This window comes from Pempheris klunzingeri, chromosome 22, assembly GCF_042242105.1.
Source record: "Pempheris klunzingeri isolate RE-2024b chromosome 22, fPemKlu1.hap1, whole genome shotgun sequence".
Classification (NCBI taxonomy): domain Eukaryota; kingdom Metazoa; phylum Chordata; class Actinopteri; order Acropomatiformes; family Pempheridae; genus Pempheris; species Pempheris klunzingeri.
Genome location: NC_092033.1, coordinates 11,430,283 through 11,457,871, shown reverse-complemented (window position 1 = coordinate 11,457,871; position 27,589 = coordinate 11,430,283). Strand labels below are relative to the sequence as shown.

The window sequence follows — 27,589 nt, the reverse complement described above, 5'->3', positions numbered from 1 at the left end:
GAAAATATATAGTAGAAATGACAGTTGAAACAGATAACGCTAACAATGTTAGCTTTTTTGGCTGGGAGTTGACGTTAAGCTAGCTGAGAAGATTGACAACGCTCTCACTGCGTTAGCCGGTTAGCTTAGCTAGCACCACTGCAAACGGGGAACCAGCCAGCCTGGCTCTGTCGAATTATCACAAAATCCGTCTGCCAGCACCTCTAAATCTTACTAAATTAAAACGCTTTATCTCGTTTGATTCATTTGTACAAAAAAGCGTCAATTCCTCGTTTTTAAGGCTTTAGCCGAGGTAACTTGGCTAGCCCGGTTGCCTAGCAACAATAAAACAGACACACAACCCTACAAATAAAACGACTAATTAAGTGTCAGTTTTACACTTTTGTACGCATTTAACAAACAATAACACTATTAATGAAATGATAAGTGCTTGAAGACACGAGTCAGGCTGGGCTAGCTGTTTCCTTCTGTCTCCAGTCTCTATGCTAAGATTAGCTAAGCTAACCGGCTGCTGCCGGGACAGATACAAATGTGAAGGCTGGTAAGCATAAATCCCCAAAATATCAAACTGCTTGCCTTGATTTAAACGTGTAGATCTCTTTTGCTCTGTTACCGTACCAATAATAGTTTAAATGTTAGTTAGTGTCCACCTCTCTTGTGTTAAACTAGCTCTTTAAGCTGGGAGACAGTGAAGAACGACAGGAAACAAGTCAAAAATATCAATTCATGTCCAGTTTAGGTTTTCTTAGTACTCCACAATACTGTCAGATTACAGGATATTATATGACACACACTGATAATGGACCCAATAGTTTCATTTCAAGGTGTACAAGTCAAGACAAAGTACAAGGAGACAACATATAGCAATGCACAGGTTATAGACTTGATACAATTGATCTTTTCTCCTATTTAGTATCTGTTTTGCAAAGTTGCCACCACAGCAAAACCACTACTTACTACCTTTGTTTCTATCACATCGAACATTTAATTACAAAACTGTCTGTGTATCCAGCCTGTAATGTTCTCCTTTGGTCCTCACTTTGCCGACAACCACTCAGCTCCAAATCAAAGGTCAAACAGAGTCAAAGCCTTTGCAGGGAGTTTGTTGACTTGATAAGAAAAAAAGATGTGACAGCTTTGACCTCTAGTCTGTGTTGGTCACAGTCTGGATTCTGTGTTTTGATTTGATGTGATTTGAGCGCTCAGTGGTGTTTGTCCAACGAGTGTCCCGGAGCTGAGTTACCACATGAATGGTCTGTTGGATATTTTTTTCCAGCTGAACCTGTGCAGTGGCAGCCTTCCCCACATCCACACGGAGAACATTTCAGTTCAGTTAGATGATGCAGTGACATACCAACACAGGTAAACTTTGAGAAAGTCTTTTTGAGAATTCACCCTCCAAACAAAAGCGGTTTGGGATGAATGGCGAGGCTATTTTACAGAGGGAGCTTTCGGAGAGGACAGGAGGCATCCTGGTCTCCATCAAGGTTGTGTGGCCTCTTCCTGACCTGTTCTTCTTCTTCTTCTTCTTCGTCTTTGATCTGTTCATTCACCACACATCAGCTCTGCGTCCCAGCCACAGGTTGGACCAGGAGAGGGAAGCTGGATCCTGAAGTAACATCACTTTTAGGCGGCAAGACCTGCAGGCAAGAAGAAAAATACTAGAATCAGCAGCAATTCGTGTAGTTTAGAATCAAGATGAATGAGCATAGATCAGTTATTCCCCCTGGTTTTCACTACATCTAATTAAGATGAAAAATAGCCTAAAACATATTTGCTTTGCTTTTTCCGAGCTTTTATTTGAAAGTCTTCTCTAGAAAATAGGAGTAGTGGGGTGTGGGGGTGGGAGCCCCATGGAGTACTCACTCCCATGTCATCCAATTATTGTACAAATTATCTCATGTTCTTTTAAAAATAAATATAATTTAATGCTTTTAAACAGTGATTATTCACTTAAAATGTAGACTTGTTGACTAAAAGATGTGCTCTTCTAACCAGTGGATTCAAATTCATGAAAACGGCACCGGCTAAAATGAACTAAGCTGAATTAAACAATCAACTTTAAATTATGGAAGGCACTTGTAGAGAAAGAACAAATGTGTTTTGATATACTAAATCTACCATCACTGTAAGTGATTATAACTATTAACTTTAATATGATTATACTTACTGGAGTGATTATAATTGTTTTTTTGTTTTAATATTTGCACTGATTTATGTAAAGAACTGTTGAGAAATTATGATAAACAAGTCATTGTATCAAGTGCTAGTAGAAGCTTTATTTTAAATCCAAAACTTTCCAGAGACACCAAAGTAACCCACAGTAAAACATTCAGTCCTGGGGTTGAACAGTTTACTCATTGAAGCCAAAATTACACACAAACTACTCACGATGAGGTTTTATATGCAGATTGTGACCTTTTCTGTCAGAACATATCTAAACTTGACCTTTTCATGCAAAAATTATGATAACATTTCAATAATATAATATGGTTTAGTATGTCTCCACCAGGAGAGTAGAGAAGGCTTTGATTTAGCATGAATGTCATCATATAGCAAGATAAAAATGGACTGAAAATATAACTGAACAGTCTGTGTGTAATTGGATGAGTTTTTCAACCTTAAAGCTAAATAAAAGGGAAAAGTTGATGTTAAGGGGCCACAGTGGGTTGTAATGGGAAGAAGAACTTAAATATAATACACGATTATTAATACTTGTGGCTGTGGTGGTAGTAGTAGGACTTACTGACCATAGCACACTGAGTTTTACTACATTTCCCAAGATTCTCTTCAGTCAGTTGCTTCAAAGAACACCATCATTAGCTGACCTGACTGAAAATAAAGTCAGCAGTATGACCCCGTTTAATATCAGTTAAACAACAATATCTGGAAGTTAGCAAACATTATCTTACAGTAGCCACCATAAGCTACAGGTCACACCAGACCAAGTACGACTTTAACAGCTCAACCCCTGAGAGAATAGAAAAGCTGAGTGCTTATGAAGTTCATTTATAAAAGGGAGAATTTTATATCTCCTCTTTTAAACTTAAAATAGTCTCGCTCTAAAGGCCTTGGAAATCTATTTTCTCAATCAGCAGATTATCTGAGTGTTAGAGTGTAAAACTCTCCAAATTAAATGTTATAGAAAATGCATTAGATCTGGTGTTTTAGAGGAAATAAAAGGAGAAAACTGGATGTTAAGTGGATAAAGTGGGTTGTAATGGGAACAATTTTAATGGAATACTTGATTAGTATTCGAGAGGCAAAGTGGCAGCAGCATTAAGTTCCTTACCTGTGTTTGTGTGTGTGTGTGTGTGTGTGTGTGACTGCTTTTCCATGACCAGATATTATATGGCGTTATTTCCGCTCTCTGTAGAAGGAGAAAAAGAGAGAGAAACCTTGTAAGTATGGATATGGATACAGTGAGTCTGACACTTTCCAACCAGCAGGTGGCAGTAATACACAAAACTTGTCCTGCGCTAAAGTATCCACAGCTGTGTGAATTAAAACAGCCCTCAGATGTTTCTAACGCGGACAGCTGTCACTATCCATCCTCCTGACTGACAAGATAAGAAAACATCTCATTTAAACGTCATCTGTTCTTTGATTAATCCCCCAGTTTTCACTTTCATTCTCATATTTCACATACATTTGCCCTGCTTTCGCTCTCATCCTCTTCCTCGGCTCATTATCCCTCTCTCTCTCCCTCTCTGTCTTGTCTTTCCTCTCCGGTCTCTAAGTTGATAATGGCTTCTTCCTCCCAGTCTTTCTGCTTATGCGAGCTAACAGGCGACTGTGTCTCGGCTGATAGGGTGGCTGTGATTCATTTAGACAGGCTGGCAGCAAGCTGTGTAAACAGCCATTAGTAATTCATGACTCTGTCCAGCATCCCCAGGCTTCAATTAACCCTTGCTATTGGTGCATTCTTCCTCTCAGTCACCCTTCTTTCTCTGTGTGTGCCCCTCCTCTCATTGCCTTTCATCATCCGTCCTCCTTCATCTGTATTTCCCCCATCTGTCCTACCTCCTCACTGTTTAAATCATTCTCTTTGGGTCCAAGTGCAGTTGTCATCTCGACCAATCAAGAAAGAAAAATCTTGATGGTAACAGGAACAAGCAGGTGGCGTAAAACCTCCATCTAACATAATGCAAATTCATAACTTCGATGCGAAATTGTACAAGGGAATCAGGTACATTTTAATTTCAGCAGCAGGGATTAGAAGGTGTCTTTGATGTGTACGGTCTCATTAATTGTATTGAGCTTTAATGGAAAGGCCAGTTAGGCACAAAAGCTCTCAGAAGCTCACAAAAGGCTTATGATTCGCTCCCCTCAAGCTAAACGTGGAATAAGATCTTGGCAGGACTCGCTTCATATTCAGACACAGAGCAGACATTCAGGCCAGCACTCAAATTGATATTTTTAATAGGTTCAGCGGCACTTGTTTTGTTTTGAAAATAGCCCGGATCTCATTTCAGGTCTAATTACACTACAGCTTTTACCCCAAACTGCCTCTGGGAATGTGCTCCATGAATTATCATGAATTTTAAAAAGTAAAAAATGTACTATCACTGTTTTGGTGTTGAAATGGCTGAAATGAAGAACATTTTATGAGTTGACACAGTGACACAGTCAGCTGATTTATCAATTGGTCCAGTAGTTTCAAACCTTTTTGGCTTATGAAAGCAATATCTACTTGTGACCTCTCGTCACTGGTTCTACATATCTACAAATTGTGATGTTCCCCTCTTAGATTGATTAATTTGAGGCCTGAAGCAGTAAAATTATCCAGTATTTCACAATATTAATTAGTGAAAAGCCAGCAAAAATGCTTATGATTTGTGTTGTTAAAAACTTTATTTTGTTTTGTTTGGTTTTTTCCTCATTTGCAGTCTTATTAATCAAATGGTTATCCCTCAGATTGATCCAGTGACCTCAGGTAGGGACACTGGAACAGTCAGTCAAAAGAAAATGAAACAACAGCAATTTAAATAATCAATTCATTCAAGTAATTTATTCTGTAATTTATTAATAGATTCTGGGTTGAACTGTTGCCATTATTGCTACTTTTCTAAGTGTGTCTGAAACCCTTTGAGTTGTGTAAATGTTCCACAGACAAAAAATGCATGTGCAAGTTTGGCCATGAAAACGGCCTCAGATCAAACAGAATGTGGGCCGTTGTCTCTCCTCTCCCTCACCAACTGCATTATTCCTGGCAAGTCAAACCTGCAGTCTAAAATGCACTGCCTGTGTATTATCCTCTTACTGTCTCCCAGCAGCTCCTCAGACATCAGACTGTCCTGACGGTTTCCCAGGACGAAGGCCAGGAAGGAGAGGATGAGAGCGTCCATGATGCCCATGATGGCGAGGATGTAGGCCCAGCGCACCGAGCAGGCCCCCAGCGTGTACTTGTCCGTCTGCTCGCCACACATCCGCTTCACCTCGTCGCTGTCCCAGCCATCTGGGTAGATCATGCAGCCCAGAATCAGACATGTACCTGGACAGGAGGTGAGAAAAATGGGTTAATGTTTTAGGGCTTAAACGTTTGGATATATTGGTACACTTTATGTTGAATTTGGGACGCTCTGTAAACCTAAACGTATAAAAATTTTTATTAGGTATGAAGTGTACAGTAGTAAATGTAAAAACAGTGTGCTTAGGGGAGGTGGTGAGGTTTTTTTTTACACTCTGAGCTTGAAGTATAGTCGCTAAAATGCGCAGAGGACATATTAGCAGAGTTATGAGCACGTGAACTACAAAAGAAAAACAAGTTATGTCTGGGAATTAGAGATTGCCGAGAAAAGGGAAGGAGAAATAAGGGAGGACGAGCAAAGGTGACAGCTGTGCAGAAATGGGACAAAGAGGTGAGGAAGGAGGCAAAAAGAGACACAATATGTTACTACGCATCACAGCACCATGTGGCAAGTCGGGCTGCCTCCATTAGCCGTCTGCTCCATGGCTGACAATGACAGACTGAGCTGTTCAAGAGCAGAGTCATCTAACAAACACTCCTGCTGGCAGCACGGAGCTGTTTTCACATTCACTCAGAGTCACACACACACACACACACTCTCATATACACTCACTCATACATAGTCTGTTGAGGCAATCAAAGGATTTACAGGTCTGAGAGGTTTGTATTTATGTGTTAACAATGCTGCCAAAAGTCTGAATCTCAGAGACTTTTTGTGTGTGTGTGTGCTTTTTTAAATTTCTGTCTTTGTGAGCGCCAATTTGAGTTTTAGATAATGACAGTGAGGATTTTTTTGAAAGGCAGGATACATTGATATGGTTTAGGCTCGGTTTAAGCTCTCCTAACTTTACACCTGATGTCTGCTGTGGTTTTAGAGGCAGCTTTCCATAGTTTGTGAAAATAACCCTGATCATGCATTACAAACTGGGGACATGGAGTTTGAAAGAAGTGGGCGTTTACTAGGCAGTGAGGGTTTATTGGATTTTTTGGAGTTTGACGTATTCGAATTCTTCAGGGGTGAATATTCACGCTTCAATGAAGGATTTGAATGAGCGGATACAGAAGATCTGTGATACTGGTAGACTGTGTGGCACAAGATAAACAAACATGACCATCTGAATATTTCTCAACTAAACTACCAGAGAATTTACACACTCACTCAGTAAACATACACATGTATCTCTGCCACAGAAAAGGATAAGAAGAATCAGACATTTGATTTGAGATTATGTCCTTACGTCATGTTTTAAGCAGCCCTATTTACATGGTAAAAAAACAACCATGGATCTATACATGAAAGTGGTACTGAACAGTAATGGGAATGTACAGATATACCAAGAGTAGTCTATAGAAACGGGGTAAAAAGTGCAATGTTTCCCTCTGAAATGTTGAAAGAGAAAGTGGCATGAAATGACTCATGTAAAGTACAAATTCCTCAAATCGGTACTTGAGTAGGTCTGCTTGGACAAATATACTTAGTTACATCCCTCTGTTGCATTCAGGGTCCTCACAAGTATGGAAACACAAGTGTGTGTATGTGTGTGTGTGTGTGTGTGTGTGTGTGATATGAGAATATATGAAGAAAACTGATCATCTCAGGAAATATCAGAGACTCATGTGCCCCCTCCTTCCACTCCCCCTCTCTTATCTCACCCACTCCCCCCTGTTTCTCTCTTTGTCTTCACCTTAATGAGAAAGAGTGGTGAGACGGGAGAGCTTCATATACAGTCTGCGATGGAGACGGGGGATGAGTGGAGGCCACATGGGTGTCTGGGTGAGTCAGGACTGAAAAACAACCAACCGTCCCTCTCACAACTGTACCAATAACAGCAGCTACTGTAATAATAACCAGTATAGATGTAAAAGCACACTAATCCATATTTCACGTCGACATTTCCCAGGAGGCAGGAGTGTATTGACTTTAGTGCTGCCTTCCTGAGTTTGGAGATACGTTTTCTCAGTGAAAAAGGAAAAAAAAATCATTTTTAAAGCAGCAGTGGGTTGTCGTAAATGCATTTTTTAATATTATTTTTTATTAGACGTAACAGAGAAAATGCTCATCAAATATGTGATATTTCTTATTTATCACTGTATTTACCACTTTTTGATCTATTTTGACACAGCTTGTATGTATTATGAATCATCTCGCTGTAACTAACTCACAATAGTTTCTAATTCCATGTAGACTCAGCCTATGACTGTCACAACAACAACAAATTTTGAGTCCAAATTTGAAAACCATGACAAATCCCTCACTACTAAAACAAAGCTTGAAAGAGAACAACCGAGAATGTAATCTGTGAAATTCACAAGGAAACATTTGGTGTTTCTGTATTGACAGTGAGAAGGAGATTGTCAACAAGGATGGGGTTGTTTTTTTTGAGATATTGGTACTTTTCCAGGACTGCTTAGTTTGTTATCACAGTTATTCTTCCTGGGGTCCATATAAAAACATGCACAGTGACCAAATCAACAGATCTTATACACATTTCCCAATAAAACTCAGCAGCTACGCTCACACAGACTTTTACTGACAACTAAACATTACACACAACATTAATGACATTCCCATCAGCCTCAGATGTACTTTGTGCTAAAAGCTAATCAGCAAATGTTAGCACGCTAACACACTAAACTAAGATGGTGAACATAGTAAACATTATACCAGTGGTTGAAGAAGTATCTAGATCTTTTGCTGTAAAAGTGGAGTATATTTGCCTCCAAAATGGAATATTTTGGTATATTCACTGGGCGGCTTCACTGTGAACTTTTGGGAGGGTTGTAAAGCTGTAACAAACATATTAAGACCAGATTTAAATAAATGGAGCTACTTAAAATGTGTCACACACAAGTCTTAATTTTAATTTCTGACCCTTCTGATCTTAAGGAAGTGTCTTTTCAGGTTCACAAAACACTAAACTTTAACCATTTCTTCCATGGTATACTAGTGTTGATTTCCTTTTGTGAATATTAAAGGGTTAGTGAAGAGTGAACGCAGGTCTCTCCTGTGTAAACGACCTGCTCCTGCAGGCTTTTCAGCTGTAATATTAATAGAATAAGTTGAACTGCACGCTGTCTCAACGGCAAATCTTAAATCTCCCCCAGAGCTTGAGCCGAAGAGAAAACAGGAGATCAAAGAGACTCCGGGTTTGTCTTTCTGACTCTCATCTGAATGCTTTAAGATGTCTGTTTCTGTGCTGTGCTGGTTCAGGCTTCAGCTTACAGTAGCTGCAGGTTTGACACCACAAACGCCAAAGTGTACGTTTGTCTAAAGCTAAATATACAATCCTCACTCTTCGCATGCTTTTGCATGGAAGAATATAAGAAATGTTATTTAAATCAAGCACTACTTCTGACTGACTCATCTCATCATCCTTTTAGCTGCTATCATGAGTAGTAAAATGATTCCTGCCAAAACACTTTTCTCCCATTTTCAAAAACGTACTGAATCTAATCTTTCAGCTTCAGCAAAAGTGTGATTTTTTTTTTTCTGCTGTTATCAGCAAAGCTGAAAAAGCTCACACAGAAATCATTTCCATCCTCCAAAACTGCATCCAAATATCTCTAAAGTAGGCTGAGGGCAATCTCTTATCTGTGTCAGAATTGTTTTGCTTTTAGGCTCCCAAAGAAATGTTGTGTAGCTACAAACGATCCTACAAATGGCATGCCGCCACATGCAGTAGCATGCAGTAACAAAAGAGGTAAGCCAACGGGGTCAGCCTCCTCATTTCCTGATAAATAAATTCTCCTCATTTCAACATCCCTGCAGCCCTCGTCACCACAGAGGCAAGGCAGCAGCCTGCACACAATCCCCACCATAAATAATGAAGGATATTATGAAACCCTCAGCCGAGGACTCATGTTGGCTCGTTTCAAGACTTCTAATGAGTGATGTTTTTTAAAATGCACAACGTAAAAATCTCAGGATAACATTTGGGCTTAACGGGCAGAAAACAGATCTGGGTTTGTAACATGGAACGCTTCAAATGATTGAGGTTGGCAGAAAAATCAAACTCAGAAATGTTTAAGACGGGCTTCTTAACTGTGGGCTTCATCCACAGTGGCAGTACTCTTAACACTGCAGGAGGTGGGTAGTAATGAGCTAAAATTCACGCTTGACTCTCGAGAACGACTCTCCACCTCAGGGGGAAGAGCAGGTCAATTGCTGTGCAGCGTTACATCTCGCTCTCATCTTTGGCTACCCCAGGGACTTCTTTCTCAGCCGTATTTTTTTCCTCGGTCAAGCCAGTATTCCTCAACGGTAATGATTTGGTTCGGTTTTTCACGCAAAACACTTTTTCTTATTAATAGAATTACGTTCTTCTGTGTTTACTTCTGAAATCAATTGAAGTAAAGCTGAATTAGAGGAGAAGAAGGGAACTAGTGTTGAAACGGTCTGTGGACCAGTTGATTCGATGATTAAAGAATAACTTAATAGGTTAAAGAGCAGCCCTCTCAGTGATATCACGGTGTACTGACACACTCAGGAGTACACTTCTACATCTCTGCAGCAAAGCCCGTAAACAAACAAGTTGCTCTTTAAGTTATTTATCTGGTAGAAATATCAAATCACCATTTTTTGGGTTCAGCTTCTCAAATCTGAGATTTTCGGCTTTTCTCTGTTCTGTATCATTATAAACTGTGTATCTTTGGTTTTTAGACTGTTGGCTGAACAAATTAAATAGTTTGAAGACATGACCATGGGCTCTGGAGTAGTGACATTTTAAAGAGTAATAATTAAGAATCTGGACCATGTCATCACAGCATTGTTACTACACTGGAACAATATGATTACTTATTGATACTCAAAGGTCAGAGGTCAGAATAAGTTTGCCATCCAAACAATTTTCTCCCTGTGATGATTTTGAATGCCCTTGATTTCACGATCCTGAACACACACACACACACACACTAGACACACTCTTCCTCTCTCCTTGATGGCTTCCCAGCTGACAGCTGTTGGCAGCGACACCGTGGACAATCAGAGGAGGTGGTGTCATAATCTAGACCTCTGCGTCCAATCACCACATGCTTTTACACACACACACACACAAACACACACACAAAGCCATTCATTATGGTGCATTTCACACGCCCAGCTGTAGCTGTCCACTTTGTGCATTTGTGTTCATTTAAACGTCACAGTTAATGAGGGAGTGTGAATGCAGGGGTGTGAGTGTGTGTATGCGGTGTGTGAGTAAAACAGAGCGCTCATACTCTGTGCACTGCGTATCAGCATCAAGGTGGACCACTGCAAATGATATTAATGGGAGTTAATTGGGGTAGAAACTGGCAGATGCAAAATACCTTGTCTTCTCTCTCTCTACCCCACGCCCTGATCCTCTCTACTCCACAGGGGGGGGAGTGTGTGTGTGTGTGTGTGTGTGTGTGTGTGTGGCGCAGAGGAAAGGGAGCATGATTTGCAACATGAATCCTGCTGTATGTATACCCCATCCTCATTACCACCGCCTTGTATCAGGTCCAATGACTCACAGGGTTTATCTGTGTTATTGACCGCTGGCACAGCCGATTAATGGGCTGCTCTGAAGTCACTGCACTTCCAGGCTTTATGAGTCACATGTTGAATGATACACACAATTGGAAGAAAACTGATCAGGTGACCATGTAGCAGGTGAAATCTTTGAATTATGCCTAAACACAGCCATATGGTATGGTATAGTTAAAGGAGCGTAACGTAGAATGTGTGCTGCAGAGCACGAGGTGTTGACTCATTCGTGATAAAAAGATAAACTCAGCCCACAAAAATCTATAGGATCTTTTATGAACATGGCATTAAGCAACATGCTTTGTTCAGCACTTCATCGGGCTCATAAAAGCTAATGAGAAAGTAGAACAGTTTGCACATTAAATCTAATAATGGTACCCGTGTGTGTCCATAAAGAGTGTAGATCAGAATTATCAAAAACAAAAAACATAATCAAACATTATGTTAAGCACTCTGAAACAAAAAACAACAATCTGCAACAAAGTTAAGAAAAAAAATAATTCAAATCAAATAATATAATAAATGATAAATAAACGTGCAACTGTAATTCAATAAATTACTCCCTGGAAAAGACATGTAATTATGGGAAGTTTACAGCCAACTATGTGACTATTAATACACAGAGGGAAACTGCAGTGTCCCAGTTGCAGGAAAACAAGGATGGATGCATAGATAAGTAGCATAAACTTTAAAAACAAGAATACTATATATATTATGTTTGCCCTCTGGAGCATGAAAAATGGAAAAATATAGCCTACATCTCGACATAAGTCACAAATAAAGTGAGGAGACAAAGGAGTTAGCAGAATAGGAAAAATGAACACAGAAATTACACTTGAAGGAATGAAACAGGGTTGTGTGTAAAGTGTCTTTACTGCAGATGTTAGCAGCCTAAAATACAGTCATAACTGTCCACCATAAATAAGTGGATGCTGTGTACAGTCTCAAAAAAATATATATTATATATCCCAATAATTACCACCAGATGACAGAGACCTTTTCAGGAAATGCCTTAAGCATTTTTTATGTCATTATATTGTATAAGAAATGATAGGACCTGGTACAATAGTGTACCATAGATTTTTTTCTTATCCAAAACTACTCCACATCTTAGCTTTGAGTTCCCGCAAGAGCTGTAAGCAGGATTTTAAAAAAGCTGAGCTCATGAATCCGACTGTCCACACACTAAAAATAAAATCTCTGCGTTTTCAATTAATTTTCCTCCCCGAATTAATTTTATTAAATGTTAATGATCTTTTCCCAACAGGAAGGACTGCAGACCCCCCGCCCCCCACCCACCCCCACTGCCAAGAATAAAATTCTGGTAGGGAAACACTGAATCATTCATTAATATGCCTAAAAGTAGTAGATTTTAAAAATATACAGAGAGTACAGAAATATTAGAATAAGTCTGTAAAACAAAGAAAAATCTCCTCGCAAACACTCTTGTTTCCACATTGCATATACACACAAGTAAGGATCCTCGATGGAGCAAAATTATCAATAATTCATATATACACAGTGCAACATTGAACATCCAGTCTACCAACAGCACTGGCTGTCATTGTAAGCATTACAAAGATACAACAACACACAGGAGGTAAGAAAGACAAGAAGCTGCTGGTGAACTTCTCTGCAAATCCCCAAAGGAGCTGTCCCTGCACTGTGGTGCTGAAACCTCTGCCAGCAGACACGGTGGCAGTTGTTTTCAACTCTGCTCTACCCTGCATGGCCTCAACAACTCCCTGTGATTTTAGACACCGACTGGGGTCAGTCTGGGCCCCTCTGCATGCATGCCAGCACAGAGGAGGAAATGAAAGGCCATTTGCATGCCCCCATTTTCTTTCCTTCCCTCTGCACCTCATCCAACAGCCAACACCATGTTTCTGTTGTCACTGTGGATGATAATGAGGGAGGAGGAGGGGCGAGGAAGATAAAGGATGAAGAGACAAGTGTGAAGGAGAGAAAGAGAGTAAAGACAATGGGACAGGAAATGATAGTCGAGGAGAGAGGTGCTTGGTCTATGCAGCTTAAAATAACATTAGTGGCTGTGTGGTGTTTGTCAGGAGGGTAAAGATAGACAATGACTGCATGATCAAGAGGTTCAACATGACAGGAAAACAATGAGTTAGAATCATTAGACATCAGGACAAACTCTGAAAGTGGGGTTTGAATATTGTAAGATATGCATGCATGTGTCATTTTTCGGGTGTGATTGAGATGACAAGGCGGAGCTGGAGGGAGCGAAGACTGGGGGGATACGGCAGGAACAAGGGTTACAAGATTGGAATCCCAATGCAGCTCAATCGAGACATGAAATGAATGAAAGTGGCTGTTTAAAAATGCAGCGCCAGACAGGCCAGGCTCCTCCACCAGAGGATGGCACGCAGACAGAGAAACCGCACTTCAAAGACATAAAGCAGACAGACTTCAGTCGAGTCGGGGCAAAAACTGGCTTATCCGCTCTTTATTTCCTTCGCTAGGACGGCCTCTGCCATTAGGCAGCGCTCATTCAATTTATCGAAAAGCTAAATAAAATTTTACTCTGTGTCAAAGACAAGCTAGTTTGGGGGTGGTCCCTTGAGGTGAGAGTGCAATAAAATTGATTGAGGATAAAATTTACAATCTAATCATCGCTGAGCAGAGAGAGGTGCTAGCAGCACAGATCTGTACTGGGTGGAGGCCAAACACAAGTCTGAGAGTTATGATATTATCAGTGTTTCATCATTTATCAGAGGAAAAACAGCTGACGTTGGTTGAAGGTTACACAGACCTGTATTTAAACCTAATGTGACAGTAGAAACTCAGAGGAGGATAATTGACTGCTACTTTTTACAGCACAGTACTGCAGGGACAGAGTTAACACTCAGTATCTCGGTAATCTTTGAGACAATTGGCCCTTGGTTTCAGACAAAAGCAGCCTGTAGAGCTGAAATGAGAGCTGCAATGTTGCAAATCCTAACCTTGCTGTAAACAGTTAATTCTGTAGATTATCTGTTCAGCTCCTATTAACCTGATGTGTTTGCAAACCTCGGATAACATTCAGTTGCAGGAGGGGCCACTACTGGTGAGCCTCATTAATCTACCCAATAGATTCTGTCTTAATTTGCATTAAAACCTTGTATTTTTATGGACATTTCCCTTTGTAATAGATGTGAAACTGTGGAGCAAAGTGAATGAGGCAAACCTTGACGTACAGTCAACACGTTTTGTGATTTTGGGGTGGTCTTTGTAATGTTTGTGGACCACCACTGGTGCTGAAATATGGAGAAATATGGAGCCTAATGTCCACACTCTGGAGTATCTTACAGACTTGGATAAATCATTTAAAAGTATGGCATGTTTCACTTTAACATTACAAAAGAAAGGCTTTTAGGATGAGGACATAGGACTTTTTTTTAATAAGAGGCTGCATAAAGTGTGATGTAGCATCTGCAAAGTGGAAAAATACTGTGACCTGTTACTGTGACCCGTTGCAGCTGCTGAGCTATTTGGACAATCAGTCCTTTGGGGAGAGTGAATGGTGCTACACCTTCAAAGAAAATAATGTAAGTTAATGTAATGAAAATGGCCAAAAGCCTCTTAAGGTAATGATGTGAGAACAATGCTGCACTAGTCTGATGCTCACAAGTGTCTTAGCAAATTAGGATTATTTTAAGATACCTCCTGTGGCCCTTCTTAAACCCCTCGGCACTGCAGAATCAAAGCCGTCTTCTTTTAGTAATAATCTGCATAAAAGTTATTATGATAATCCTCCTGGGCGGAGGTATTGTTTTCCTGCTTCAGATGCTTCCTCTAATGCACGAGGCCCCCCGCTGCCTTACTGTACACTGGAGACGGATTTCAGAAGTTGAATCCAAACACGGATGCTCCTTCAGATTTCGTGCGCCTGTCTCGTTTGAAGTCGGTCCTACTTGGAACGGTCCTCTTCTTCTTCCGAACGAGCCTTAATCAGGGCCTCCTCTGATTCCTTCTGCGCACAAAACATGTTCGGGAGTGGGAGGTCGCTCCCTTAGCTGATGATCCAATCAAGTGGGATGAGGGAGATGCCGCATCGCCATGGAGACGGGCTGCCTGCTGTCCCTGCTCTGAATGATGTGTTATGTGGATCTGTATGGACGAGTGTCAGGATGGCACCAGCGCTTCATCGCTGTGGTGTGGATGTGTTTTCTCTTCTGACGAGTAAAGTCCCACCATATGTCCCGACAACATATCCTCACACATGACCATAATCTGAAGCAGCTTTTGTTCTCTAGAAGCACACGAGGACCTCCTCCCCTCCACAAACTCTATCTTATAGGGGGATTGAAGCTGATTTAGAAAAGGTGTTCCCATTAATCACCAGCTCCCATCTGTGGACCTGAGGAGTAAATCTGCCAAAGAGGATCCACGCTGCATCCCAGATAGAAGAAAAACATGTGTTCATCCTTGTGTGCTCGCCGTCTGTAAAGCTACCCCCCTTGAAGGGACGATGTTTGTGCAGCTTAATATCAGGCGAGCAATAAAACAACAGTAGGATGTTTTATTTACTCAGTTGGATGTTGGGGAAAAGCCCAGATTTCATTACCAACCATCTTTCACCAGTTAAGATTCTATTCCCAATAAGCTCAGGTATGTTGCATGTTTGATTGATCTTCGGTTCATTTGAGTGCTCTCTCTTCTCTTCGCCTCCTCAGATGTGGTGACAGGACAACTTTGGCAGCTCTGAATCTTTAACGGCTGTCCTTATTTTCTCTCCAAAACCGTTTCCCTTTGAAGTCGGGCCGAGGGGATTGCTTCACTCGGTTTCAGTAACTTCTAATGTGTCTCTGATCTGTGGTGATGGCAGAAAGTACATGTTCTCCTCTTTTTTCTTTCTTTCATGCCTTCCCCTGTCTTCTCTCTCTCTCTCTCGCTCTCTCTTTCTGCACTACTGAGCACTGATGACTGATGTGAGGGGAGGGAAAAAAAATACAGAGACCTGTTTTTCTGAGGAAAATCCACCTGGCACAAATAGAGTAACGCAAACTGGTAGAATGGGGACAATTGAGGCATAGAGACCTCTTAAACAACACTGTCTGACTGAAAGGTCAGTCAGTACAAGCCAGTGTTGACAAAAGGTTCATTTAGTTCCTTTTCTGCTCAAGAATGCAAATGGCCAAGAACTAAAGTCTGGTGGAGACGTAAAAGTTTCCAAACATACTGACACATGTGGGGTAATGTGTATAAGATGATGTTCGAGACATCTTTAATGTTACCTCTTGATGGAGCAGTGTGGCCATAAAAACGTCTTGGCTATTTCAAGGGGTTTGTGGTACTTGATCACCCGGGAACTTGACCTTGGACGCAGCAGGAAGCTCCATAACAAGCAGGTTAAAAGGGCCTTGAGGTGAAATTGTTTTGTCAACTGCCCCTCCGGTGGGAAATATCTAACTCTTTAAGCTGCTTAATGTTTCACTGAGCTCACCAGTGAGCCTCTAACTGTGTCTGTGGAGCACTGTTGCCTTTTAGATCTTTTCATTGGAAACAGCTGCATGCTGTTGCTGAAAATGAGGCAGCTGAGAGTGAAATAAATATCTGTGGGTTCAACATTTTCACATTAGATGTAGTCACTTGATCATTTTTTAATAGAAGTAAATTGATTATAGCAGCTTTAAAGTTACTTAAGGAGACATTAATGGGGAAAATGGCTGTTAAGCTGCTTGAGATGATGTCACTCTTGCAATGATGTGACAAGAAAAACCCTCATCCAGCCACTTAACATGCAGCTGTGATGCTTCTCCGCTCCAGGGATGCTCTCCTGACCTGCTGCTGTGACCTGAAGCGAGCGGTTGGCTTTAAGGAGCACCCAAATCATCTTGAATCCACGCAGGTTGCCATGGAGACACTTTGATCCGTACATGGGGGGGAGGAGGGGTGCATCAGCTCCCCTAGCGGCATCCCCTCCTTCTGCAGCTCCTGAAGGGCCCCACCGATCCCGAGCAGCTCACCTTGGCGATCTCTTGGAGAGGAGAGTGAGAGTGATAGGATGCTGCCAGCAGCAGCAGCACAGAGAGCCGTCTCCATGGCAACCAGCAAGCTCGGAGGGAGGAAGAGCATTAATGGGTGGCTGAGGTGGCTGTGAACATCACTGAAACAACACACGTCTCCCCTAACTCTCCAAACACTCAAAGTCTGCGTCCTCTGATCCGTGACCCTTAGAAAAACGGCGACTGTAAACAAACTGCAGACCAACACACACACATACACACACACACACACACACGTGAGAGAATACTTCACTCAGACCTAAGAGAGGCTCCTCTGAGTGCAGCGAGCAGTATTGTTCCTCCATTGTTTCCCTGGTGTACTCCTAAGTGTGTCCACTGGGATACAAACATTCCCCCAGCTCACACTTCTTAACTCCCCCTGCTAAGTTCATCAAATAACAACCCTCGCTGCGCTGCCACACAAGCTCCAGAGCCTTTTGATGTCCTCTCATGCTCAAACCTCATTTGTATTCTTCTTATGTCCCCAGTTTGCACTAAGCTTCCTTTGATTCAGTCCCCCCACCAACATGTTTTCCAATGTTAACATTGTTAGTCATGTTTTGCACACAGCATGGTGCACCTCCTCGATTGCAGCTCAATACCAGTTATAATCACTGATGGATGATCAGTGTAATTAGGCATCTACCTCTGAGGCAAACCAGCAGGAGGAGACACCATTTGGTCTTTATATGTACGAGGTAATTTCAGCAGGTAAATGTCAAGAAAACATTAGATATTTATTACTCAATAGCAGCTGCCATGTTTCCCTTCAGTCAACCGAATGCAGCACCTCTGAGGCCACAGGCAGTCCAGGAGAGTCAGGCTCAGGATGTCACGTCTGTATGATCGCAGTCATCAAACAGCTTCCTCGTTCCGATATGAAGATATTGATTGATGAGAGGATGGGATTGTGGAAGGGAAATGTCCCGCTGTTTGTGGACACGGAGCTCTAATGGGTCTGAGTTTTGTTGTGGCTCTTTGGGGGGGAAATGTGGATGCACTTTAGACCTGCAGAGGTGACCAGAAGAGCTTTGTAGGCCATAAATCGAACATTCAGGAGACGGAGAGAGAGAATATAGTGTATAGAGATCCGATTGAATAAACAGTGGAGGAAGTTGGCTAGATCCATGTAAAGTGTAAAGTTTCATTCACTGGCTCGACTGGGAACTGTGTATTTTCTTCTTCAATTTTATAGTCATCTTTCTATCCCTTTATTATTTTCATTTCATTCTTCCTACTTCTGCACAAGCTTTTGTTAACTTTAAATAATCTGAGAATATGTGGGTAAAAGTGTATTTTATATATATGTGAATGCCTTTCTGTGGATATATCTTATAATAATTGTGTATTTTTTAAGTGCAAACAAATAACAAGAAAGAAAAAATATTTGTTGTGGAGTGAAATATCATTTTCATATGGCACAAAGCAGCAGGACACCACTAATTTGCACATCACATCGTCATAATAAGCAGTGGCATCTGTCAGTTAGTCAGCGAATGCCAGTGAAACATGAGCGACATACATTTTACATGTGCCACAAGTCGACAGGACAAACCACTCAGAATTGACACACGCCACAAGAACAAGAGTGACAAATGAGCCACTTTTCAGTCTCAACATCACTTGCAATATCTGCTTAAATGAGAAAACAGCTTTCTCAAAGTTCTGTTTTCTTAGTGTCATTGGAAAAGAGAGTTTAAAGCCATTTTTCAGACTTTAAAATCGGGCTGAGTGGTGCAACCTTCACTGAAGTGTCTTTTCTATAAATCAAGGAGCATCTGAGCATCATTCACCCTCAAACAATGACAGCCGGGTGTCATAACAGGCCTCTCAGACAATCAGATATATGATGAAGACCCGACACCAGCAGGCACCAGCATCACTCATTAACTCAACCACTCACACACTGAAATGAACATCACTCAAATGCATGGACACACACCAGCTTATCCACGCAGATAGTTTCAAATGGGTCACCGTGTCCTTGTCCTGCTGCCTAAACTCAGGAGGAGGAGAATAAATCAACCGGCTGTCTTCTCCATCCCGACCCAGTGATCAAGAAGATAAACCCCCGATGGGGAATCTGTAGAGCCTGCTCCTCCTCTGGGCACATGTGAAAGCTAGCGGCAGAGGGAGAGACATATTGACATCGCGCTGTAGAGGACACAGCTACAAAGTCTAATGGATCAAACAGAGGCTTGATACAGCTGCTGTCTGCTGGTCATTATTTGTTTGCAGAAAGGAAAAAGGTGGCTCCAGAGTCGAGTCATTTTTCACCCTTAGTTTTATGGACCCTTTTGCTTATTTAGTACTATAAAAGCAAAAAGTAAAAGACAAGACAGGAAGCAAAAGATGGACTTGAACTAGCAGACTGCCCATTCTTAGGGTTAATATATATATTTGTAGCCATCTTGTGGTGCACTATTTCTTCGCAGCACTTCCCAGATATCACTTAATCAAAGAGTTTTGAAACTTTGTCACAGAGTTCCCATTTCCAGATAATGACAGACTAAAAGCCTCCTTAGAAAGATCACGTGTCTCAGCTTTCATATTGTGGATCAGGAAGTGTTGCAAAGTATTTTTCCTGCCAACACGGAAACAGCCGAAACCAGCCCACAGACATGCTGGCAGATTAAAATGCTTTCAACAACAAAAAATATGAATAATTTGAAAGGAATATATATTCATGGAGTGCACTCGAGTTTGATGGATTAACTGGATCACTTTATGGTTTTTCACGTCACGGCAGTCAAATCAGCCGCTCACAAATGAGTCTTTTTAAGCTGTTAAAATATCTTTGATCGCTCACATTTTAAACAACACAAGTCTTTGTCAAATTGAGAATCTTTGCAAGTTTGAGGAGGAGATCCACTGAAAGACTCTCTCCACATAGAGGCTGCAGTTTGAAGCTTTCAGTTTTACTTAAAGCTTCAGGAGCAGGTAGCGGTGTCTGAGAATCACTTTATATTAAAATAGTTGCTTTTCATGGGTTCATTTTTGAAGCCATGGTGAATTACACCTGACACCTGCCAAGCATTTTTCCGTCTCATTGCTTTGGTTTTTAATAACTTTTCCATGTTGGTTTACTCTCACAGCTCTCATTAGTGGCAGGTGGCTATTTTTGGCAAAAAAGCTCTGATGAACGCATTTTAGAATAATAAAATGCTAATAAAGTTAGCAGCTAGCTGGTGAAGAAAATGTAGCATTTTAGCCACTAATGAACCAGATATTTCCCTTAGGAGATGGTGGAGACCAAAAATAGAGTTAAAAGTAGAGTGAGTATTGGATCTAAATGTGTCCAGTGGCGAGAAACACAACTCAGCAATTGTTTCCGATGATATTTGTATGGCACTCAGTAGAATTTTGTAAAGCTTAACATCTTATTTTGGAAAAGACCTAAAACACACTCAAGTGAAGTTTCAGCAGAATTTTATAGTTACGATTAGCCAGCAAAATGTTACTCATGGCGGGCCTTTTAAGTGTCTGAGCTCAGGGGCCCATGGCACGGCAGTGTATAGTTTGACTATTGTTGCACTATTTCAATCAGAGGGAAGAGAAAAACATTTATTTATCTGAAAATGTTGTAGATTAGTGTCGAGGAAGATCTCACTGGTGAACTCTACTGTTATAATTACTTAATGATTACATGGCGTTTGCGCTCTGTATTGTCTTTCCCTGCACAGTCCTGTTCACACAAACATGATGTCTTGTTGTTAATACACCACATCTCCCCATTTCTGCTAAAACACAGCACCATCTCATCACCCTCGGGCTGAGATTAATTGTGTGAAGTTCTTTGCGCTCTCTTTGCCCTCAGGTCCTAATTAAGTGGAATTCAACTTGCCTCATCACGTAATTATGAAGCCGGGGAGAGAGGAGCTTGCTCTGGACCGAGTAGATTTACAAACAGATTGAGGAGGAGGACGAGGGAGAGCTGGAGAGGTTGGACGGCATGGCGAGTTGTTATTAGTTGGATGTTTTTGCTGGAGGTTTGTCTTCATATTTTTTCTGTATGTAATTCCAGAAAAGCTACAGATTAATTTGCATTCTTGAGACACAGAGAATCAGAGGAGTTACTGCTGCTATCGGCAGATTAAATGAGGGTTTTTACTGTGTAAGATGGAGACGTGACTGAATTTCTGAAAAATTGCACCATGAGAGACTCAGTCACACTCATGGGTTTTCATTCATGTTCGAGAGTGTAATGATTTATTCACAAACAAGCAGTTACGCTTGCATTTATAATTCATATCAAAGTGGCCATCGCAGCGAGACAATGACAAAAACAACTGCAGCTTTTAATCTGCAAGGTCATTAGAACTGTGGTGTCCAAAATATTTCAAGTGTGAGCTCAGATTAAGAGGCCCAGGGGATCAAGAAGCAACAAAGTCATTCGACAGTCGATTTGGCATACTGTCCGTTCGAGGTCTCCTATTTGGCCTGTCACATCCCATCACAGCAAGGCAAGCCTCAAAGCTCAGCCCTGTTTTTAGCTCTGAAACGCAAAACTTCTGCATAAGTTTGCGGTCATCTGACGTCATGAGGAGTCGTCGTTCATCGGTGTGATGGTGGCGACCCACGACTCCTCGCCACTCTCAGTCTCTGAGCTTGCAGGGCAGCAGGGCCGCGCTGCAATCTGCCTTTCTACTCCACCATCCTGGTTACACTAATTACATTACTCCTGGGGAGACGGGATAATCAAACCTTAATGAGGCGTGGAAGACTTCGGAGCTGTGCTTGACATGACAGTTTCTACCAACTGAGGTGCCAAACCCTTTTTTACGATTTCCAGAGGCCTCTGTAGAAATAATCATCTAAAAAACATCATTGGCTATTAACCTGCACTTTTGGACCATTATAGTGAGATAGTGAGAAGTTCCTGTGAGTGTTTTTAGTCTAGTAAGGTTTGTTTCTATTAGTAAGTATTTTTGTATTCTGTTTTTTGGTGCCTTGTCCTTGTTTTTTGTGCAACATTAAAGCTGCACCATTTTAATGTTTTAAAACATTTTAATGTCTTCTGAGATTTACTCGAAGAAGACACGCAGAGCTGCATTAATTCATAACAACAGAAACCAAAAAGGCAGATATTTAATGCAAATGTTTCCATAACAAAAATTTTAATATCTTGTGACATTTTGACAGCTTTGATAGGACGGTGAATAATGGAGGCTTTCCCGTTCAAATTCTGCATACTGGCCTGACTGGAAAGGTTTTTAGCAATTACTTACTATGAGGAATCAATCAGGACCAAGTCCAGCTGTGATTGATTGAGTGGAGTTAGTCCAAAGCTGCCTGGATGATGGGATGGATTTTCTTTCCTTCTTTTTAAACACAGAAACTTACATTTACCCGCTCATTCAACATCAGTTTTACAAAGTCCTACTGAAACAGATGCAATGCATGCATACCAGTACATGATAAATACGAACCGTTCTATGACAACTGAGGCCTTTGATATGCAGAGCAGACTGATATCCACAAGTCTGCAGAAGAAGTTAGTTAGTGCTAATGTTATTCTGGGGCTTCCCACAAGACTTTAAAAGGCAGAAGGGAAAACAGAGAGCCAGTATTTTGTCCTCCTCTGGGACAAGCTTATGCTCCTTGAGATTATCACTTTCCCCTGCTGGGGGATTTGTCACTGATCCCTCGTGCAGTGGGGAGCAGGCTATTTAGTGACGTTCCCTCAGGGATACAAAATACAATAGGATAATACAACAGCAGATTGGGAACACCTTTTTTTTTGCAGAGAGGAAAATAACAGAATGTCGACGGCTGCTGCTCGCATCAGTGATACTCCCACTCAGCCAGTCTGAAACACATTTGCACGTACATCCACTCGGATGAATAAGTCTCTTGTCTTCCATACACGATGCTCCACACTGTTCAACAACACACCAGGGACGTCAAACTCACTGTTGCCAATCACTCCCCTTCCTCTCCTCGTGCCATTCAGCTCTCTCATTTCCTTCCAAATCCCCTGCTGCTACCTGTCCTGCTGCTCTGTAACCAGCACCTGATTAGGAGTGTTATTAAGACCTATAACTTCAGCACATCCACATCCTGCAGAGGCGCTGGGAAAGACCTCATTATCTCCCCATCAGCTTCACCGCCTCATCTCTCTGCCTGGCAACTGGATCCTATCCCATCACCATCCCGTCAATTTAAAGGGCAACAAAGCTTTGGAAAATGCCAACAAACTTCCAAAGCTGCGCAGTTTCTTTCTCTGGCCTCAGCGAAACACAAGAGAACCAGGCAGATCTCATGAAACATGTATAAACCCTCCTTCTGACACTGCAGAAATGGAGGCCACAGGCAGCCTCAGAGAAAGACGCGGTGCTCTTTAGGAAGTGTGTTTCTTCATGCTAGCAAATTGTGGGTGTAATTAGACGTTCAGCTGTGACAGTTTTTAATAACAGCAATGCTGAGGAATTTCCCTGAGCAATCTTGTAACAACATGAACATTAAACCAGCTTCCACATAGTTGGTTTAATCACAAGGTAATGGAGCCTGTGAGGTCTCTGATGCTTGATCCCATAAAGCATCTGGCCAGAACTTTTGCAATAAAAGTGCGATTTAGTGCTAAATAAGGCATTCAAAACAAGTAGAAATCAATCAGAGAACTCACGCATCCACAAAGGCCTCATTAATCTGGTAATAGAGAATGTTTTTAATCTGCACCAAAATAAGCACAGTGATGTGACGTGGACAGCCTAACTTCTGTCTGAGAATATTTGGGCTCCGCACAAGGATGAACTGTGCCAGATTTTACATGGCCGCTAAGATATGACTGTTCAGATGGATCAAATTGCTGGATTGCCACTTAAATTTTGCATCATTGCTCATAGTGAAGGGGTGCACGCATTGTCTAAATATGCACAATTTGTTCAAGATTTTTTGGCAGCTTATGTCAAATAGAGGAATAAAAATGATTTGGCAGGCAAAATAAAATGAATAAATAAATAGATTAAAAATAAATAAATGAATGAATAAATAAATAAATAACTTTTTGACCAGAATCTTTGAGATATTGAATCCAAAAACATAGCTAACCTGTTAGCAAACTGTTGCCATTTTACACATCTATCAGACATTAGCATTAATGCATCTGGCCACATGATAAGTCCAATATTCTTTCTCCTTTCAGCTTTCTTTTGATCCTCACCAACTCCTGAAGAAAACATGTGGCTCCTTAAATGCTAAATGCTCCACTATGTTCCCCCTCATGTCAGTCAAACTGCATCAGTCAGTGTTTTCAAGCTTAAATCTCTGTGGCCTTGGAGCTGTTGTATTATGTTTTGTTTGTACGTGTAAAATATCCCATGTCGATAAACACCGCTGCCTCTGCTGCTCATTTCTCAGCAGTTTAACCTGAACAGAGGAATATCCATTTTATGGAATATAATGAAAGTCCCCGAGCCTTTTGAAGAACGAGGACTCTGAATGTTATTTTCATTTGGTTGGCAGCCCTGACAATCTCCTCTACGTCTCCCCGTCTCACATAATCTCTATCTCTATGCTCATTCCACATCCTAACTACTCTGCAATCAAAACTGTCAGTCACACTTAAGGCTCTAAATACCTTGTGATTCCCCAAGAAGACACACCAGCCTTTCTTTACCTCAAACAGGCTCCAGCAGCCCCCTCTGTCCATCACGCCTCAGCTAATTATTAAAGACACAGCCATCATCACCTCAGGATGACATGTTACTCATCAACACGCTGCAGTAAATGGATCAAAATAAGGTGACCTTGTTTCAGTCCTTCCACCTCTTTGGTCCCAACTGAAATATCTCAACAACTATTGGAAGCATTTTCATAAAATTGCTGGATGATGAATCCTACAGACTTTGGTGATTCCCCTGACCTTTACTCTAGCGCCATCAACGGGTCAAAGTTCTCCCTCATCCTGTGAAATATTTCAAGATATCTGGGATGGATGTGCACGTATTCTATTTCATTGTCTTTATCTGTTTTTCATATCTCTAAAACACTAAAAGTGTTCATATAAATAAGAATAAGAAGTCAGAGAATGTGTGTTTACTTTGTGGAGGTCACATTTATATCAGCATTACAGTTAAAGCACAAGAGACCCTGCAATCCTTGTTAGAGACAGCACATGCTGCAGTGGCTTGGAGCACCGACTACACTGTTACCTGTGATATTGTTAGTGCACATTAATGTCAAATTCCTCCTCTGGCTGCAGCAGATTTGTGAGCTGCTGACAGGCAGATATGACGACCTCAAAGTCTGGCTCTGATTGCAGCATCTTGGACATGATGTTCAGTCTCACCTCTCCACCAGACCACACACCCCATAAAACACTCCGCCCTCTGTGACACCTTTACGCCGCCTCGCCCGCACTGTGTTTAGATTTATTCTGTAGCTGACAGCTCTATTAAGTCGACCGCTGAGATGATCAGGGTGGTGGACTTTAAAGGACATATTTCAAGCTTTTTTTGTTTTGTTTTGTGCACTTTATTTCATGAAGCTCTATATTTTTATGTCTGTGCCTAAAGGGGCATTCCTTATCCCGTAGCACAGAGCAATCATAACTCATCAGTGAACTGGCTGACATGTTGAGAAAATACTGTAATGTACATGTAACATCACATTATGAGGACAAAAACATCTAAAATCGTAATCAGAGAATTTCTTTTTTTCAAATCTATTTTGTAGCTACATTTTTGTAGTGGTGTGTGGTTACTTTCTTACTTTTTTCACATACACACATGTTGAGATCAATATGAAGTTCAATGTCTTGCTCAAGACGCTTTCACAAGTGGAAACAAAGGAGCTGAGGATTGAACCACCAACTGTACAGTTTTTTTTTATCTTTAAAGTGTCACTAGCTAAAATGTAATTAAATGGCAGTTTTTGATATGCTTATTTAAACTTGAATGACCTGGAAACAGTAGTTGACAAAACAGTTTCACCACAAAGACTTTTCATCCATGTTGACTGAAAAATTGATATTGAGAGTTGGAGACAGTTGACAACATCAGCTCATAACAAAATCGATTTAGTTCAAGCAAACCTGGATGAGAAGTCCTTAAAGTTCTCAGAAAAGTAGACATTTTGACCGCTGTCAGGATCCAAAGTTCCTGAACAGCCTCTAAATGGAAGTTGGGAAAAATAATGCAGCCTAAACAAATGTTTAGTTAAGAAAAGATAAGATAAGGCTATATTGATTGATAAATAATTATACTTCATGCTGTCTGTATTGATATAGAAATGTGATGTTGCACATTATATAGTAAAACTATATGACGTAAAAAATATTGTACAGTACAATATAGCAAACATAGTAAAGTAAAGGCACAACAATGCTTTTTAAACTCATCGATCAGAATCAGTGACTCCTTGGCTTTGTATCAAAGCTAAATTTGATGAGTGTGTGATGATGTCACAGAGGATTTTAAGCTTCATTGTCAAGCAACTGAAGAAGCCCAGTATTGCAGTGGCTTTATTAGTCATTACTTTGGGGCTGTATTTTTTGCAGTGAGATTAGGATACAACTGTCAAACGGGACATTGAGGCTGTGAAAATGCCTGTTGTAGGAACAGTCCTACAAGTCAACCCTAGGCTGATCGAGGTCACAGATCGCTTACTGTCCCTTTAAAACCCACTTCCGTTAAAAGAGGTGATCCACTTTCTTAATCCTCCGCCTCAGAATTAGTCTGTAGTCGAGATCTGACGGCTCAGCTGACTTGGCTGGCTTTAAATTTGGCCGATTCACTGTGCACGCGTCTCTCTTTGTGTTCCTGCTCCTGTAGCTGTTTTTTTTTTTTTTTTTTACTGTAAAATCAACGTCCATCCACTGAGATCTTTCTGAGCTTAAAAAAAGAAAGGAGAGCCAGGAGGGAACCAGCTGAGCACTTTACTGAATGGAGAAAGAGAGCAGACAGTCTCATTTAAAAACACCTTTAGGTGATCGCATCACTCTGAATTTTTCTCTTTTTTTCTGCTAATAGCTTCTTCTCCTGTGTGTGTGTGTGTGTGTGTGTGTGTTCTGCGTCTTAGTCTAATGTGTGGTCATGTTACATCACTTTAAAGCCTCTCAGACTCTTCCGGTCCTTCATTATATGAGTGAGAGGATAAAGACTGGGCTGATGTCATTAGCTGCTCTGCTGTAAATCCAAACCATCTCAGCTACACTGCAAACGTTCTCACATTAGCTCACATTAATGTTGCCCGTTTTTTTTTTTTTTTAAATTAGGGATGCTTTGATCAGCAGCCAATTATTGATTCTCTTTGCTTTTATGTATTTATTACATAAATTATTTATTATTATTCTCTGTCTAATTTCATAGGGATGAGTACTGAATTTATCGCATTTATATTGAGGGATGACGGCAGTGATTTTTGTTTTTTTGGTCTGACATTGTGAAACGACATCTCATAGGTACTAAATTTACATGATATGGGCACTATTTCACAAATCATATGAAAGAAATAACTAATGAAAACAATGTAGTGAGGTTCAAAATGTATCCTTGACCTTGGAAACAGCAGCTCAAGGCCGATTTAGAAGCTGTTTGGGAGCTTTGACCACTTCACATGATCCTCGTCAGCAGATGGAGTCGCCCATTTGTCATGGATTTCTCT

The 27,589-nt window shown here is 41.0% G+C and overlaps 1 protein-coding gene across 1 annotated transcript in view; it reads right to left on the bottom strand.

Annotated features, from left to right (window-relative positions):
• Positions 1–3,347: 3,347 nt before the first annotated feature.
• lhfpl3 (LHFPL tetraspan subfamily member 3) overlaps positions 3,348–27,589 on the bottom strand; it is a 32,029-nt gene continuing 7,787 nt past the window's right edge. Inside the window, exons 2-3 of the mRNA XM_070854074.1 lie at positions 5,264–5,494; positions 3,348–3,370 (exon numbers count right to left, since the gene is read on the bottom strand). Coding sequence (XP_070710175.1) covers positions 3,348–3,370; positions 5,264–5,494 — 254 coding nt within the window. The remainder of the gene's footprint in view (positions 3,371–5,263; positions 5,495–27,589) is intronic.